General features: G+C 38.9%; 1 protein-coding gene across 4 annotated transcripts in view; it reads right to left on the reverse strand.

Annotated features, from left to right (window-relative positions):
* jakmip3 (Janus kinase and microtubule interacting protein 3) overlaps positions 1 to 16,476 on the reverse strand; it is a 31,374-nt gene extending 14,898 nt beyond the window's left edge. For 2 of the 4 annotated variants that reach the window (XM_038274051.1, XM_038274050.1), the window contains exons 1-11: positions 16,173 to 16,476; positions 14,361 to 14,564; positions 13,587 to 13,829; positions 9,953 to 10,192; positions 8,606 to 8,800; positions 2,882 to 2,995; positions 2,485 to 2,640; positions 2,044 to 2,181; positions 1,892 to 1,927; positions 1,640 to 1,711; positions 55 to 159 (exon numbers count right to left, since the gene is read on the reverse strand). In XM_038274051.1, coding sequence (XP_038129979.1) covers positions 55 to 159; positions 1,640 to 1,711; positions 1,892 to 1,927; positions 2,044 to 2,181; positions 2,485 to 2,640; positions 2,882 to 2,995; positions 8,606 to 8,800; positions 9,953 to 10,192; positions 13,587 to 13,829; positions 14,361 to 14,495 — 1,434 coding nt within the window. In that variant the 5' untranslated portion in view covers positions 14,496 to 14,564; positions 16,173 to 16,476. The remainder of the gene's footprint in view (positions 1 to 54; positions 160 to 1,639; positions 1,712 to 1,891; positions 1,928 to 2,043; positions 2,182 to 2,484; positions 2,641 to 2,881; positions 2,996 to 8,605; positions 8,801 to 9,952; positions 10,193 to 13,586; positions 13,830 to 14,360; positions 14,565 to 16,172) is intronic. The other 2 variants (XM_038274053.1, XM_038274052.1) reach the window with 1 other exon arrangement.
* Between the last annotated feature and the right edge of the window lie 1,038 nt (positions 16,477 to 17,514).

The raw sequence follows: 17,514 nt of genomic DNA on the forward strand, positions 1-17,514 counted from the left end.
TAAGAAGTTTGACTCAGATCTGATCTGATATGTGTTTAAGTTTTGTGTATTTACCTCATCAGGCTCTGTATCCGGGGTTCTGTCGGTGTGGAAGGACAAAGACGATCCATCAGAATCCATTGAAGTCTCTTCATCATAACCATAAAATGTCTCTATGACCTACAGACACAAACACACATGAGGCCGACACCTCATGTAACTAGTTATATGTACTTCAGTAACTTATTGGGAAAAAAGGTATTTTTAGGAAGAGTTTTACTGCACACACTTTTTGAAGTATTGTTACTATTACAGAACTTAAAAGGTGGTTTCTGACTAATTTATAAACCTAGAGAGATGTTACTTACTGAAAAATTTGTTTAAAAAAAAAATGCCCTAGACCCAGAAAGACAGTTACAATTTCTGCTAAAATAAGACACTTTACATTACTTTGTATCTTCTGAGCTGAGCTGTAATGTTAAATAAACAGTAAACATTGTCACGGCAGTTGTTCTACTCTAAGTTATGTACATTGGCTTCTGTAGATAATTGTTTCATGAGGTTCATGATGAAAACATTTACTATGGAATAGTGTTTTTCATGCCTGAATTTGCATTTCAGCAAATATATATGGAACTCTTCTTATATTTGTCTTTAAGATACTGTGGTGGAATTAATTAGTTAATTCCTTTCCCACCAGAATGTAAGCTTTTATTATGAAGGCTGAATGTAAACTTTTATTGTGAAGACTGAATTAAAGCTTTTATTGTGAAGGTATAGGGAAGGAGGGGAAAAAACCTGACTTGAATTTTCACAGACCTTTTTATTTTTTTGTCCATGATAACATCATGATTTTAAATATGAAATCAAATCTTATAAGTTACTTATTACCTGAGTCACCTATTTAACAATATACTTTTTTAGTCTTACTTGAGTTAAATTTTTGTCTACAACTATTAAGAATTGGTAGACACTGAAAATCCTGACCTGGGCTAACATATATACATTACCTACTGGATTACCTAATTTGAATTTGCCCTTTTACGTATTCAGCCTTTGTTGTAAAACACCATACTTTGCACATCATTTTATTTTATTTTTCTTATCATTTCCCATGCTGATGTCATGCTTTTATGTAGCATAAATAAAAACTACAAATATTGACCAAATCAATTCAAAATTCATAAAAGTGAATTGAAAACACAGCAATAGGAGCAACTGAACAAAAACAAAACAATAAAAGATAAGGGTAAGAAAATACAAAAAAGAAAATACAAAATGACATCCATGCTTAGGCACCAGCCTAAAGGTGAAACCAGAGCCTACTATAAGCTTTGTTCAGAACCAACAAACTAAAGCTTCCAGCTGGTTTGAAATATAATCCTTTTTTCTATGTTCTTTGAGGTTCTACCTACAATAACAATTAACAGTAAATATTACCATCAGATCAATTGTTGGGTTCAGTTATAAACAGCAGTAATCCGTGTTATTTATACTCCCTGCAGTATAAGTACTCTATGTGTTTGTAGGTTTACTAATGGTGATGGTTTATTGAATGGGTCGTCTATTGAGTGGTTCTGGTAGTACCAGAAAAAGCTCAGTGTGGTGAGTGATTTTGTTTCTCAAAGCCCCAACACAGGCGTTGTTGCAGGATTCTCACCCTGCAGGCTCTGAAGGCTCTCCTCCTCCTCACCGGTTCCTGCCGTCTATACCTCAGTAAAAGGTCTCGCTCCTAAGAAAGAAACCAAAATTCTTTGCTCAGCTGATTGACCTTCACCATTCTGGCTCTCACGCCTATCAGATGACTAGATACTGTAGACAAATATGTCCTGGTGCCTCTGAATTTACATGGATTACATACAAAGCATTTCACAAGTAGTATAGTACTGACACAGTTGTGTGGAATACTTACGATAACATTCTTTACATAACCTGCCGTCTCTAGAGCCTGAAAATACAAATTTGAGATTCAAAACGGGTGTGATAGCGGAGGATGTTTAAAAGCTCGTTCTGCAGTAGGAAAGTACCAAAGAAGTTCCAGAGGTAATATAGTATGTGTTGTACCTTTGAGAGGTCATCAATGATATGTTGCTGCTCCACCACCTGTAGGCGTAGAAACTCCATCTCCCTCTCATCCTGGTTGTAACCATGGTAACTTGTAGAGTGGCTTCGGTCCAAGTCATTTAATGAACTGGGTCTCCTCTGCAGAGAAACAAAAACACCCATTTCATTTGTTCCTTTGTTTATCGGCTGACTGAAACAAAAGTAAGAATCATTTGTTTGTTTATTGTATATATTAAAGGGTTAAGTGTGAGCTCTGTGGACAATCATTGGTTTATGTTTGTCTACTGTATGTGGATCCACATGGACACTGCCGTCTGCTGGTGGGATGCAGTAATTTAACAATGATGCTTGTTCTGCAACTGAGTCATTTTCTTTTACTTTGATATTATTTAACTGGTTCAAATGGAAAAATGAGTGCTTATGCTTGGCTATCATAGTTACCATAGTTGCCATCTCCATGTTCTCCTGGGTCACAAAGCGAAGTTTGTTATCCATGCGACGTAGCGCAAGAGCGAGATCTTCGTTTTTCCTGCTCAGACGTTTGTTTTTATCAAGAAGAGGAAGAAACTGACTCTCTGTTTCTCTCAGATGTTTCAGCTGAAAATGACAGAAATGTACTAAATAAATGCAAAAAAGAAATTGTGAGAACCGATAAAAGTGCCAAAAGTTATCAAGAGAAAAAAATGCGACCAGAACAAATTGGACCACAGCTGCAAACTTAAGCCATGTGTCTACTATGGTTTTGGTAATCGGGGTCCTTAACATCCATAAGGTGACCAGAAGGTCAGGTAAGAACTCTGTTTAAGTGACCAAGCTTTGGAGAGTAATGTTTCTTTACCAATTCATTTCGTTCTTCAGACAGCAGAGAGTTTCGATCTTCCAGCTTCCTGACGACTGCACTTAGCTCTGCAATCTTCAGCTGAAACCTACGAGTATCTCGGTCATCTTGAGACTGCACACAATAAAGAAGAATCAATATATTCTTCAAGAAGCCTGTTTTGAACAAATACAACAGTAAGATGAACCATTAAGGCAATTAAAATAACTAATATATTTAAAGGTCTAATTGAAGGTCTTTTCCATTAAGAAAACAATTGTTCAGGGGGGTTTTCATGGTTGATCATCTGATGATATGACCTTTAACTTTGATATATTGTATTGTGCTATGCCTTTTGGTGCAAGTTCCCTAAAATGATCTTTAGTAGCCTAAACAAATAAGTGATTTCCTTTTGGAGTAAGTATTATTTTTTCCGTCATATGTTTTTTTTCATCCAAAGGATTAAACAGTGCATAGTTCCAATTGTATTTGATCTTTGATAGTGCCGCACACTCCCACAAGTTTAAGTTAGGTCGGGCTTAACAGCACTAATTTGGTGCCAAGGTTTTAATTTACTACAGTAGAGCAGGGGTCTTCAATGTTTTCCACGCCAAGGACCCCCAAACTGATGGCGAGATGGAGCAGGGACCCCCTAATTATATATATTGTATGAAATTGTGTTATATAAAATTGGTCCTATAGTCACTCTATTACAGATGGAGTCATGTAACGGAAGTAATTTCTCCCTGGGATTATTGAAGTATTTCTGATTCTGATTCTTGGTTAATGGGTGGTGTGAATGAAATGGTGCCCAGCTTAAAACAGCTCCTGTGTGACACTGAATGTGTGCATTGATGACTGAAAGACATCTTCTGCCTCCATTTATCTGTTTAATACAGTGTGTTTAATTGATGTTTATTTGTATTTAAAGACTTTTCAATTAGTGGAAAAATTGCAGGGGGGAATATTAAAAAAAGAGTGTTATCAACCAAAACTTTCGCGACCCCCATGCAGTACCTCCGTGGACCCCCTAGGGATCACGGACCCCCTGTTGAAGACCTACGCAGTAGAGTAACAAGACGAATAGGTTCAGTTCATATTCTGTTACATATAGTTGTATAATAATAGTGATGTATGGAAGGTTTTCATTTCGGGGAATTGATTCATAGCACAATTTAAAGTCATAGGGAATCGGCTGTTCCAACTGTCGCATTTCCGAATTCTCCCGAGTGGTGACCGACTTTACAGGAGTGAATAAAGTGAATGTGATTGGGCCTTTATCAAGGGGGTGGCATTGTTGTGGCGGAAGGTTCGCAAGCAAGTTTTGTTGTCGCTGGTTTGTCAAAAGCATTGCTGCTAATCAGTTAGCAACTTAGTGCTAGTAGGTTCCCAATGGGACCAAGTAGCACTATATTGGTGACTTAGAAACGACACTGTCAAGGAACGCTAAGGACAGAGGAAACATGCAAGAGGAGGAGAGTTTTGAGTCAGAGGTTGTAGATGAGTGTTCTCTGTTATACATTTTTAATTTAGAGGAGGAAAGTGGGGATGAAGATGTTGTGGAAGAGGACGCCAGGGCGGCAGAAGCTTGGTTTAGTTTAGAAGGCTTACAGCCGTACATGTTTGAGGCCTTGCCTCGCAATGCTGCCAGTTCTGTTAGCTCTACGCCTGCCGGAGACACAGACGTCCATTCCCGTGAACACTGGGATGTAACTCAATGGGAAAGGAAATTATTCTTATTTCTTATTTCAACCATTGTGTATATTAGCTGCAACATGTGAATCAAGATGCTATAACCAAAAAAATTTGATTGACAGATGACCTTTGATATATGATTGGCCGAATATAGGTATATAGGCTGACGTGTAATTAACCTGCCTGCATAACATAATGGAAAGAAAAAAGCACAGATTTTAAGACACAATTTCTTTTAAAATAGAAATTTTCTAAATTTTGGGACAACATCATCTGATAAAGATTACATTTATATACATGTTTAAACCAGAATTATTTGACACTTAAATGTGATTTCCCTATGACCTTAACAATTCATGGAAGTAATTTCAGAAGACTGAAGTCATCCAACAATTAATCTTCTACCAATTGTCCATCCGGCCTGGACAGGTCAACAGTCAGTCACGTGGCAACACAGAAACACAAACACATGCATACACATATCTATTTAGACTACCATTTTAGAGATGCTTTTTAGCTTAGCTGGTGCTTTTAGACTGGGAGGAAACCAGAGCACCCACAACAAATCCACGTATGTACAGAGAGAACACATGATTTAAAACCAGGTCCTTCTTGTTGCAAGGAAGCAGTGCTACAAACAACACCACCATGCAGCCGACTGTTGTCATCATATCAAAACGTATACATTTTTTGCTTCCTAACCTTTGCAATGACAGCTAGAGTTAATTCTAGGTTGGAGAGGGGTGGCAAATGAAAATGAATCAAGCATGATATTGTGAATGAGCTGCTCGAGTGGCGTCAATGGTAGAATACGGCAAATCAATATGTTTGTGTAAGAATTACAGATTCACTCTGAATCGGAATGAAGCTACAGGACTGATTCATCATCTTGGACAGAAGATTTAAAGACCAGAATTCTTACAGAATAAGAGGCTGCCGATCATCAATACACACAGAGGTTAAATCATGTTCAACAGTTCAGTAGTTGTATAAGTGTATAAATTCAACAACTTCCATTAAAAAATAAAATAAAATCAACCACACCACGATGAAAGACAAAAATGATTTGCTCAAAACAGAATGCAGTAATGCAGTGAGATAACTGTGGCAACATAACAGTTTTCAGTAAAGAGAAAAACAAATCCTGATATAAATTTGGTAGAAGGTAGCTTTAATATTTGAGCATCTGATAGACGGCAAAGGAAAATATCTATCCCCCGACAGGATCAGAGTAACACTATGGAGGCCCCAAATCTATTTGTGTGACAGAAAAAATAATTTTTGCTTTATGCTATATCAAGGGACTGTGTCTGTAGCTGATAATGACTAAGTGAAATAATAAAAACCTTTCAAAATTCCTAGATTCTCTAAAACCATACGCTTATGCATCACAGGCCGGATGTAGGCCTTTAGAGCTGTTATTCGGAACAAAAAATGAATGCAGAGTAGCATGCCATTGCATTTGCTTCACATTAATATTTCTTATGGTGAAGAAATAACATTAGACTGAAAAAGTACAGTACTGAAAGGGCTGTATTGAAAGCACCGTATTAACTCTACTGCAACTGAGGACAGCAATTATTTCAAGAAGAAGAAAAATGTTGCTATAAGAACATTTTTAACAAACTCCTGATGCTGTTTTACAAGTCCTAAAGGTATGTATTGGATAGTTGGCCCTAGCTGAGCAGAGCAAAGTCTGAAAACCTTTTTAAAAGCAAATGTTCTCACAGGAGCACAACAGTGCTGCTGTCTGAGACACTGAGAAGAACAGTGTTGCAGGAGCTACATTTTATACATCTATTTTGAAAATGAAAGCCCCATCCCATAGTATGCATGCAACAATCAAAGACTGATTATGATCTAGAGCAGGTTGACATAGCGTGAGAGTTATGTTTTTTTTATTGTCCACTGAACCTCTGAAAAGTATCCCCAACCAAAAGAGCTTTGAATGTATACTTTACGTGATTGGTTGTGGTCCAATGTACTCTGTCCTACTTACAACGGTTCCAAATAAATGTGGTGGATTGTGTTAGGAGGGGTTATCTTTTGCAACATTAAATTAATGACCCAGATTGTATCATGTTGGCTAGCAAAAGGAAGAAGAGGGTGAAGATGTGGTTACAAGCAAGGACAGAAGTTGGTAGACAAGAGTCTTGAAGTGAGATTAGGGACTATGGTAGGAAAAGCTACAAGCTTGACTAACATGATGCAGAAGAGAAAGCTAGACATGCATGTTCAAAAGACCAGATGGAAAGGTAGAAAGGCTGGTTCTATTAACTGTTCTACCATAGTTTGGATGGTGAAATAAATGTTATTTAAAGGAAAGAAGCAGAATGGCTAAAGGTCCAATACGCTCACAAGATACTTTATGGAAAGGAGTTGTCTTTATACAGGATAGACTGATGTGGAGATTACACTGTGCCTGTACATAAAGACCCTTAATTGATTGGCAGTAAGGAAGAATGGCTACAAATAGGTTCAATAAAAGGACTTCTACTTTGCTGCTACTAGAACTAGCTTCTATAACAGTAAAAGCCAGATTTAATACATCCAAGAAATGAAAACCGTAACAAAAATCCACATTTTAGGTAATGTGGACACTACGTGGGGCTTTTCCCATACAACTGTGAGCAGCACCAGTTGGAACCTCAGCCCTGTCTGTTATGGTTGTCTTGGCCTTGGACACAGTGTTGCCAACTCCTCTGTAAGGAAAGTAGCTATTGGCGGTGCTATAAGTCGCTAGAAGTCGCTGAATGACGTCATTGCCTAATTTGCATAATTGTTTTATTTTTTTGCAACTTTTTTTTAACTTTTTCTTTTTTCCCTTGTGGTCCACTAAGGAGCTTAGAAAGCATGGTAAAACATGAACATTTTGAACCATACAATTTTTTACATTACATTAACATTAACAATCTAAATGGAACAAAAAAAAGCCTACAAAGAATCAATGACAATGTGAGCAAATAATGGTAATTATTGTTATTTTTTTAAACTAATAAGATTTCCCTCCACACACACAGGCTGTGCTTGCCTGCTCACAGAAAGAGTGGGTCATCGTCATGTTGGTCAAGGTTCTCTATGGCAGGTTCAGCAACTGAGGGAGCTGAGTCTAGCATGATCAACCCGCGCCGTCAATCCCAGTGCATGTGCGCGGCTCATTTGCAGTCTTTACGCTGAGGGTAAACATGCTGTGCCTCTGACTGCAGCGCTGAGAGGGACTCCTGTGGAAGCGGGAGAACAGGGTTGTGATGGGTGAGGCTCCCCACGGTAGACACCAGAAAAGTCGCTAGATTTGTCGCTAGTCGCTTTGTTGAAAAAGAGTCGCTGCAGGGGTCTGAAAAGTCACTTAGTTGGCAACACTGCTTGGACAAGACACTTTACCATAACTTAATTCTGTGGTGGCCAGGTCTGGTGACACTTAGGTACGGCAGCCTTGCCTCTGCCAGTGTGCCCCAGGAAAGCGGTGGTTACAATGTAGATTTCCACTATCAGTGCATGAATGTGTGAATGACTTAATATGCAAAGCACTTTGGAGTCTTCTGACATGCAAAAGTATTATACAAGTACAGGCTATTTATATTAACATATTGTAGCAAGGTACTAATGATCTGAGCACTCTCAAGTTTCCTTATACATTTTTCTTTGACTGACATTGGACTGGACTGAAAATAGCACAGGAAATATATGTTGTGGAGAAAATGACCTTTACATTGAGACATTTTTCCTCAAAATTTTCTCAACAATATGGAACGAGATGGAACTTGTTAAGATGCTCTTTATGACTATTCGTTTAACTTTCATTTTAATAAAGTTTAAAACAGAAGAGCACTATGACAGCCTTTTCAAAATGTTTAGAGAGCATACGCTTTTAAATTTAGGTAGAAAAATGGTACTCTGGTTCTAAATTGACAAGAAAAATGGCAACTGCAAACTTGCTAATGGCTTCAAGATTATAGGAAAAAAAATAGTACCCCATCAATACCTGTGGGTTGTTGAGCGTTTTTTTTTTTTTTCATGCATTTTAAAGAAGCAGGAAGAGGCAGGGCTTACAAGGAAAGGGGCATTGTTAGAGGTGGAGTTAGAAGCAGGATGGTTTAGCCCCACCCTCTGAGCATCTCTCAGGGCAGCGATTTGTTGTTCAGCAGCCTGAGTCTGCAACTGGAGCCGGTGGGCATGTCCAGCCTGCAGCCCCAAAGCTTTATCCAAAACACTGACTGCTCTGTCCTTCAGCTTTATCTCATCCATCTGCACACGGGTGAGAGACAGACAGGGAGACAGGTGGGGAGGGAGGGTCGGTTAGTAGCGTACGTCCACATCATCACAGGTAAAAGAGAGATACGTTAGGGAAGACTTACAGGTGGTAGGTTATAAAGACAGAAATAATGAGAAGGGAAACTAAATGGTGGAAGGGGTCATGGTGTTACATTCTACTGGATAAAGTTAGAATTCCTTGAGGAAACATTACCGCTGGTCAGTGATGAGTGCATGCTGGGCTGCTGGATGCTGTTAAATAACTGAAATGGTACAGAACATGACTTTAGCTTGAAGAATTTGCACCGGGCTGTTTCATGATTTAAATTCTGTGTCCAGCTAGAAAACAGGCCTTTTTGAGACCTCCAACACATCACAAATCTAGAAATTACCGTTTTGTGTTTTTAAATTATTTTCAAAACCTTGACCTAAAGTCAAGGTCATCTTGAACACAAGTGTACACTAAGATTAGAAATTGCCAAGCGGACCCAGCCCACAGCTTCAGAAGACATCTTAAATATCCAATTGAAGAACTTAAGACTCGGATGACCTAAAGAACCATAATAGGCTCCTCATATCATGTTCATCTCCTCTCCTCCTTAGATAAAATCAGAGCTTCTGCAGAGGTCACAAAGACTTTGGTTTCCTTTCGCATACTGGTGAATAGTTAAAGTGATGTTGGTGGAACGGGACAGTTGCTCTTTGTTGCTGTGCAGTACCAGTCTGTGTGCGACTCTGCTCATTCAACTCAGTGTGTCACAGTGAATCACTGGACCAATCAGCTCCACGGTCTGTATGCTGCTGTCCCCCAGTCATATGCTGGGTTAATCCAACAACTGTGCACTCCAAAATAGAAAACAAAATGAGCATAACTGGGATCAAGTTGATCAGAAAATTTATATGGGATTGCCTTTCAAAAGGGATGCTGTACAGATTATCAACCAAAACACTGTTGGATGATTACCTGGAGAAACACCAGCTGATAAATACGGTTTAAATGAAGTCCTAATCAAAGGATGGTGGCAGGGAATGTGTTTCTCAGAAAATTAAGGGATGCCAGATATATATATCACAGGCTGTGGTATTTCTTAGAGTTTCAAATCAGCTAACAATGTCAGTTTAAAAAGTTGTGTTTTTGCCTCCTACCAGTCGTCGGATCTCCCTCTCACAGTCTCTTTTAGTTCTATGAAGCTCCTCTTGGTGCTGGTGATGAGCCGATCGAAGCTCTGCTGCACGGGCCTGGCAGGCCTGCTGAGCCAATGCCAGGGTTTCATCTGCATGCTTCTTCGCTCCTCGCAGCTCCTGAACCTCCTGCTGAAGGCGACAGCGCTCCATCTCCCAGCTCCTCTTCGCCTCCTCCATCTCCCCTATCAAGGTGCTTCTCACCTACATAGAGATTACCATTTAGTTCAACAGACATCAGACTGTAGGGTTGGAGGACATGACAAAATTATCTGATTAATATTTTTTTTTTAAAGAAAAAACAGATCCTGTATCAACACAAAGGGCCGGATTTATCAAGATCCAATTTTGCGTGCAGTAATTTGCGCTCGCAAACTGGAATTTTGCGCGAGGGGCTGAACCATGGTTTGCGGGTGATTTAACAAGAGCGATTGCGTAACTGGTGGCAGGTGCAAAACTGTTGGAGACGCCCTATTTAAATGATGGTTTTGCGCGTTTTGTGGTTTGCGGCAAAGTAGCTTGTAGTTTGTACAAAGTAGTGCATTAAGAAATTGTAATCTTACAGTGACCCCCAACCAAAAAAATAAATAAATAAAATAAAATAATAATAATAAAAAAAAAAAAAAATATATATATATATATATATATATATATATATATATATATATATATATATATATATATATATATATATATTATATTATATTATTATTTATAAAGAAAAAAACTTTGGCAACCTTTATTCCCTAAGGTGGTATGTGGCTGAATTTCTACTTCACTGCAGGAAAAAAAAAAAAAAAAAAAAAAAACAGGTGTTTTGTATTGGCCTGTAGAAAAATGCACATACCAAATGGCTCACAAGAAGTGACTGTGGATGAGATTACTGCGCGCACGCATCCCTGCAGCATTTGGCACGTTGCTCCACAGGCGCAGGGGGAGAACCCCGACCCCGTCGGACAGCACTTCGGACAGCACTTCTGAAAAAACGAGATTGGGAGATCCCAGCTCTCGCTGCAACCGTACGCTGGAATGACCCAGATGCAAAAAAGTGCAATGGCTGGCTCCAAATCCATTCGGAGTTCCCCCAACAGCTTCAAAATGGCAATGCTGGATAAACGATATGTTTTGATGATCGTTTCCTCCTTCATTGCAAAAATATTTACACGGAGTGAAAATGCGTTCTCTGCGTCTCCTTGCTTCATTTCGATGTCTCCTTCTTGCGACAATAACCGCTGCCATGTGTGCGCAATTACGCATACAGACCATTTGCACCTTCTTTTGAAACGTGTTAAATATAGAGTCAGATACCGTTAGCAAAATTGCTTTCAGATTTAATAAATCACTTTGCGAGTGCTAAATAAATTTATTTACATGTTCTCCTCCCACAAGACGCACTTTTGCGTGTAAACGCCCCTTATTGCATATTCATTGCAGAAAAAGCACTAAATGGATAAGAGGCGCTATTTAGCACGTTTTAAAGACCAAATCCTTTAAGCACGCTGTTGATAGATCAGTTTGTACATTTTTTAGCGTGCGCAGTGAAATAGCTCACGTTTTTATACACGCAAACCTTTGATAGATCCGGCCCAAAGACTCTTGAGAAAAAGAGAGATAAACAGCAATATCGACCAGATTTGATTTACCAATACATTTGGTTTCAAGGCTGTCAGCCAAACTTAAAAACTGTATTTCAAGTTGACGGTCACCGATCAAAACAGAATGGTAAAGACACTCTTCTGATATTTAATCAACAGCCAACTGCCCGGTCTGATTCATAATATAGAATAACAAGGTTTGATCTAATGTTATTAAATAACCCACTACAATTCCAAAACCACCGAAAGCATATAGTTTCAAACTTCGCTTAAAAGCTATGTGACTTATGAACTTATAAAGAGCTTGGTCAGATGGGTTCTAATTGAGAAGAATGGATTTTTAAAGCTGGAGACTAGTTCTGCTGGAGAATAAGAAAGGCAAGAAAGAGGAATGGATGGATGGAAGGAAGGATGGATGGAAAGAGTGGCGGCTGGCCAAAAGAGGGCGCTAGGGCACTGTCCTACCCACCGAATGAACATAAACAACATAAAAAAAACCCTAATAAAAATAAAATTATAAAATTAAATATTTCAAAATATATTGCTATATCTTTTTAGATGTGCAAGATAAATATTTTATCTTTAATGATGAATAAAGCTGTTCTTTCGTCAGACTGCTGACGTACTTCCGGGCTAGGGTGCAAAAATATTTATATATCAAACATATCATTAACTCTCATTAAAAGTTATACATGCACATCAGCTCATCTGATGCGAATGTACATAGCACCAAAGCTATGCCCTGAGGTGACAGGAACTCTCGTCACAGTTGTAGTACGGGCTGTTGACATGCCGAGTCACGGAGGGGGGGCAAACAAAAGAAGCTGGAGGTGAAAGTGTTTTGATCTGATCAGAAGGTCCAAAAGACAGATGAAGACAGTACACTTGTTTTTTTCAAGGTCCTGGTTTAACTGCAAGGCTTGGCTAACTCCATGCAGTGAGGCTAATGCTTTATTCTGCTGCCTTGACTGTCTGCCTCCTTTTTCAGTGGTCAGTATCTGACCCAGCATGGATGAAGACAGCTAGGACTGATTTAAAGCACTTTTTAGAAAAGGCAAAGAAGAATTAACAATCTGGGATTCACATGGAAAAAAATATATTATAGTATACTTGTTCTGGATGTTTTGCATAGTTGCTGTTAAATAAACACATTCTCATAAAATAGTTTTTATATATACCGGTATAAAAAATATATAAAGCTGACTAATAGCTTCTCCATTATTAAACCATGCAAAACAAAGATTTGCCTTCACAAAGCCTTTAGAAGTCCAAGATTTATGTACAAAAAGTAAACCTTTACATGAAATTATGATTTGTTTCTATAAAGCATTTTTATAATATTTTTGTTGTTGGCATTCATATAAATATACTGGTGTGATACTCTTAGTATACGCTTGATTGTTTTATGTATAGGTTTTTTTTTAATTTACAGCCCCCCTCGAGAAAACTCCACCAGCTGCCACTGATGGATGAGTGGATGGATGGATGGATGGATGGATGGATGGATGAATGGACTAATGGCTGGATAGTTTGATGGGTGGTTGGATGGATGGATGGATGGATGGATGGATGGATGGATGGATGGATGGATGGATGGATGGATACATTTCTGGATGGATTGATGAATGGATAGCTGAATGGATGGATGGATGGATGGATGGTTTGATGGGTGGTTGGATGGATGAATGGATGAATTGCTGGATGGATGGATGGATGGATGGATGGATGGATGGATGGATGGATGGATACATTTCTGGATGGATTGATGAATGGATGGATGGTTTGATGGGTGGTTGGATGAATTGCTGGATGGATTGATGGATGGATGGATGGATGGATGGATGGATGGAAGATGGATTGCTGGATGGATTGATGAATGGATGGATGAATGGATGGATGGAAGAATGGATGATGGATGGATGAATTGCTGGATGGTTTGATGGATGGATGGATGAATGGTTGGATGGATGGACACAATTTATTGATTATCATTTAGCGATCACCTTATCCGTGGATCCATCCCTGAGATTTTGGACCAGTCCATTCAGACGCTGTATTTCTCCATCTTTGATTTTGATGACCCTCATTAGCTCCATCTCATGTTGCCGTAGCAATGTCTCCCTGGTAACCGCCAGCTCTTTCTGCTTCTCTTCATGTAGTTTGGTCCTTAGCTCCGTCAGGGTGACTGTAGCACGGTTATGTTCTGCCTTCAGCTCCTGACTCTTCTCCCTCTCCAAACGACTCACCTGGTGGCACCGGATATAACAATACTATCACACATATAGTAGCCTACTACCAAGGTTACTGTAGGCATTGTAGTAGCACCACTGCAGGTACTCATACAAAAACTGCAGAAGTACTAATTGGGGAATAAAACAACTTCAGTGAAACTACAGAGCATTTTACAGTATCTGTTGTAAAGTTAAAGTAAATTGAATGGCGTAATTAAGTTACTATAATAAATCTACCAGTAGTCCTAAAATTATCACTGAAAGGAAATAAACACCTATGATGTTACTTTAGTAAGTGCTGTACTGCTAAAGTTAGTAAAGTAAAGGCTGAAATCCTACAGGACCCATTAAGTGCAGGGACATCAATAAAGCTACTAAAGCGACATAGTGGAACTATAGCAGGTACAGCTGTTGTTTTAGTGCCTCTGAAAGCACAACAGTACCAATAGAAATACTGCAAATGGTTTGAGAATCACTTTGATGGAGCTGTGGTATATAAGGAAAGCACTGGAGTCGCTGTTGAACACTTGTATCTGTAGATCTTACCTTGTTCTTTTCCTGTTGGAGTTCGATCTGAATCTCTGTCAGTTTGGCTCTCAGTTCCTCATTGGCTGCTTGAAGTGTTGCCATAGCGTCTTGTCGGTCTCCTTTTCCTCGCCCTCCTATTCCCCGTTTTGACATAACGAACACCTTCTGGCTCAGCACCCTCCTCCAGCTAATTATCAAACTGAACTCTGACTACATCTGCACCTGTGCACAAACAAACCCAGGGACTTTAGCTTCAGAGGTTGTGTAAATTGTGTGTCTGTGTTGCTCAGACACCTGTGACACAATTCATGAACATCTGCACAACCTCCAGGAAGACCCAAGAGTTGTTAAAGGAGGTCAGGGACAAAGTTGTAGACCTGGAAAAGATCACTGTCAAGAACCGAGGGAAAATATGATTGCTGATGCAATGTTTTAAAAAGCAAAGTAGTGAATCTCTTATCTTATCTTCTCTAATCTTATTCTTCAGCTCATCCAAAATCTCACCCTGTGTACTAATAGTGAATCTTTAAAGCCGAGGGATCAGGTCAGCATTGCATGCAATTAGCTTTTCAATTATCTAATTAGAGCAGGAACCACAGTCACCATGGGAAACATTATTACATCTACACCTACAGGCCTGCATTTGATATTAGCAGTTGGACAGCTCAGAGAAACCTTAACAAATTTGCACAGATGAGAAAAAGTTCTTGATCATCAAATTTAGCTCCAAGGTAAGGAGGTATATCAACCATTAGACACCTTTACTGTCAGATGTGGAGTTGGAAACAAGATTTAAAGCAGTTTCTTAAATCAGGCTGCAGGAAGATTTCCACACATGGATATAACTATGCACATAGCTGTTTGCCTTAAAGTCCTGGACACAAACCCTGACTCAGAACACTGAAGATATGTTATGGATGGCTGTTTTATCAGGGCAATAACCCAAAACACAACACAAAAAAGTGGATTTAAGGTCCTCTAGAGGCCTAGCAAAGTCACCAAGAAAAAAACTTCAAAATCTTTAGAATTCCGTAAAGAGGGTAGAGCTGAGCTGTTTGAAAATCTGGTGAGCAACTAGAAGAAAATCCTGGCCTTATTGCTTTGGCACTAATGGTTAAGCCATCTTTGCTTGTGGATAAAATAATTATTTCATGAAGCACAAGTGACTTTCAGAAACATCAGTATTATAACCAGCATTTCATTTTATTCTCTTTGAGTATCTTTTCTAATAGACTATTTTTTCCAATAAAGCAAAATGTTTGTTTCTAAAATCAGCTGGATGCGAATAATTATTCTGTTTATCATGTGGAGCAGCTTAGTTTAGGAATATTAGTGAGATCTTAGCTGTCTGTCAAGAACTGTCAGTAGTATTTATGTAGAAAGTGGAAAAAAATCTGATCAGCATGTGTTGTATATATTTGTGGTAGCATATTTGTGTATAAAGTCAGCGACAATATCAGATTGACTGTAGTAAAGGTATAGATGTTACGCTTGTGTAGAGTCAATAATCTTTCTGATACCCGTGTTTCTGATCTACTTATTTAATATCACTGTATAGGTTTGATTATATTCTCAGATCAATCCCTTATACATCAGCTGTATCCATTTAGGTTTGCTGTAGTACTGTTTGTGGTGTTCATCATATTGCAACTATATCTCTGTAGGGTTTCTATGCTAAGCTGTGCAACATTTCATTGGTACACTGCAGAGACTTCCTGATCCATCTGTGTGATGAAGGGCAGGTGATGCAGTAACAGGCTGACTGGCTGATTGTTTCTATGGGAACAGGATCAGCTGTCAGCATCAGCAGCAGAAAGATGCAGAACTTACCGTCCAGCAAGATGCATCGGATGCCACATCGTTGTTTTTGCTGATCAGCCTCCTGTGCAGCATGCTATCAGCAGCTAGCTCCACTGCAGCTTTCAGTCTGTGTGTGTGTGTGTCAGAGGGTGTGTGCTGCATCAGCCTCTTTCCAGTTGCCTCCCTGCTAGCATGTAGATGCTGGGTCTGTGGCTGATGGGATGGACTCCGTCACACTGGGTTCATCTGTCACTCCTCTGTTAGCATCTCTGCAGCTTTTGCTTACATCATCTCTTCCTCTTCCTCCTATTCCTCTCCTCCCAGCACCCCTCAGTGGGATTCATCTCAGCATTCTGACCTTTGTCTCCTCCTGCTGGACAAAACTTGTCATCACAACCAACAGACCAGGACTATTAACATTAATCAACTATCATTAATCTTATTTTTGAGGTCCTGTTGGCTGTTGATACTAAGAGGGCAGTTTCTATGGCAACAAAGAAAGGATGCTGACATTAGACTTACATAACAGGCAGCAAATGAATGAGCGACTGGGATGAGAGCTGTCAGTGAGCTGCAATATTTAATGAATAATTAAGGTTTAGATTCCATGCAGATCATCAATGAGACTGAAGAATCTGGTGGACCAGATTTTAGGTTCAGGTAAAAACCACAGAACTGATAGAGCTGTTGGTTGTCATGAGCTGAATGAAAAACATAACCTTTCTGCTAAAATATTGCAGATTTAGAGCAGACAGAGATTAATAAATCTGTTTGAAAAAAACTTATTGGTTCCACCAACTCTACTACTGCAATGCCAGCTTTACTTCCATTAGAGCGAAACAGTTTGCTGACTGCCTTTCAGGCCTCGGGGCACAGTTACAGCCTGTCTTAAAGATTCATAAGGCCAGAAACAGACATGGACACATGTATGGGTTGAAGAATTAGAGCTTATTTATTTAAAAAAAAGCTGAAATTGTTTTTTATATATTAGTAAGGTTTGCTTTTACCCTAGGAAAGGTTAAAAATGTCATATAGTGTTGTGAAAAAGTTGTTTCCTGCTTAAATATTCTTCGTTTTTTTTGTTATTCAAATAAATTCATTTTCAGACTCGCTTTAATGTAGATGAAGATAAACTGAGTAGTTATAAACGAATATTCATATGCAGTGTTTTTATATCTAAAATCAGATTAAACACTACTCTGAAAGGAGCATAAACCATAAAGGACAAAATAAAATAAAAAATTACCTCAACTGAACAGAAAATTAAAGCAATGAAGGAGCCCTAAATGTAGAATCACTTTCCAAATGCTTTGGTAGATAATTACTTTATTTTTATTAATAAGTCGGATTCATAGCTGTCAAATATCCCAAA

This window comes from Cyprinodon tularosa, unplaced genomic scaffold (genome assembly GCF_016077235.1).
Source record: "Cyprinodon tularosa strain WSP-4 unplaced genomic scaffold, ASM1607723v1 ctg90, whole genome shotgun sequence".
Lineage (NCBI taxonomy): Eukaryota > Metazoa > Chordata > Actinopteri > Cyprinodontiformes > Cyprinodontidae > Cyprinodon > Cyprinodon tularosa.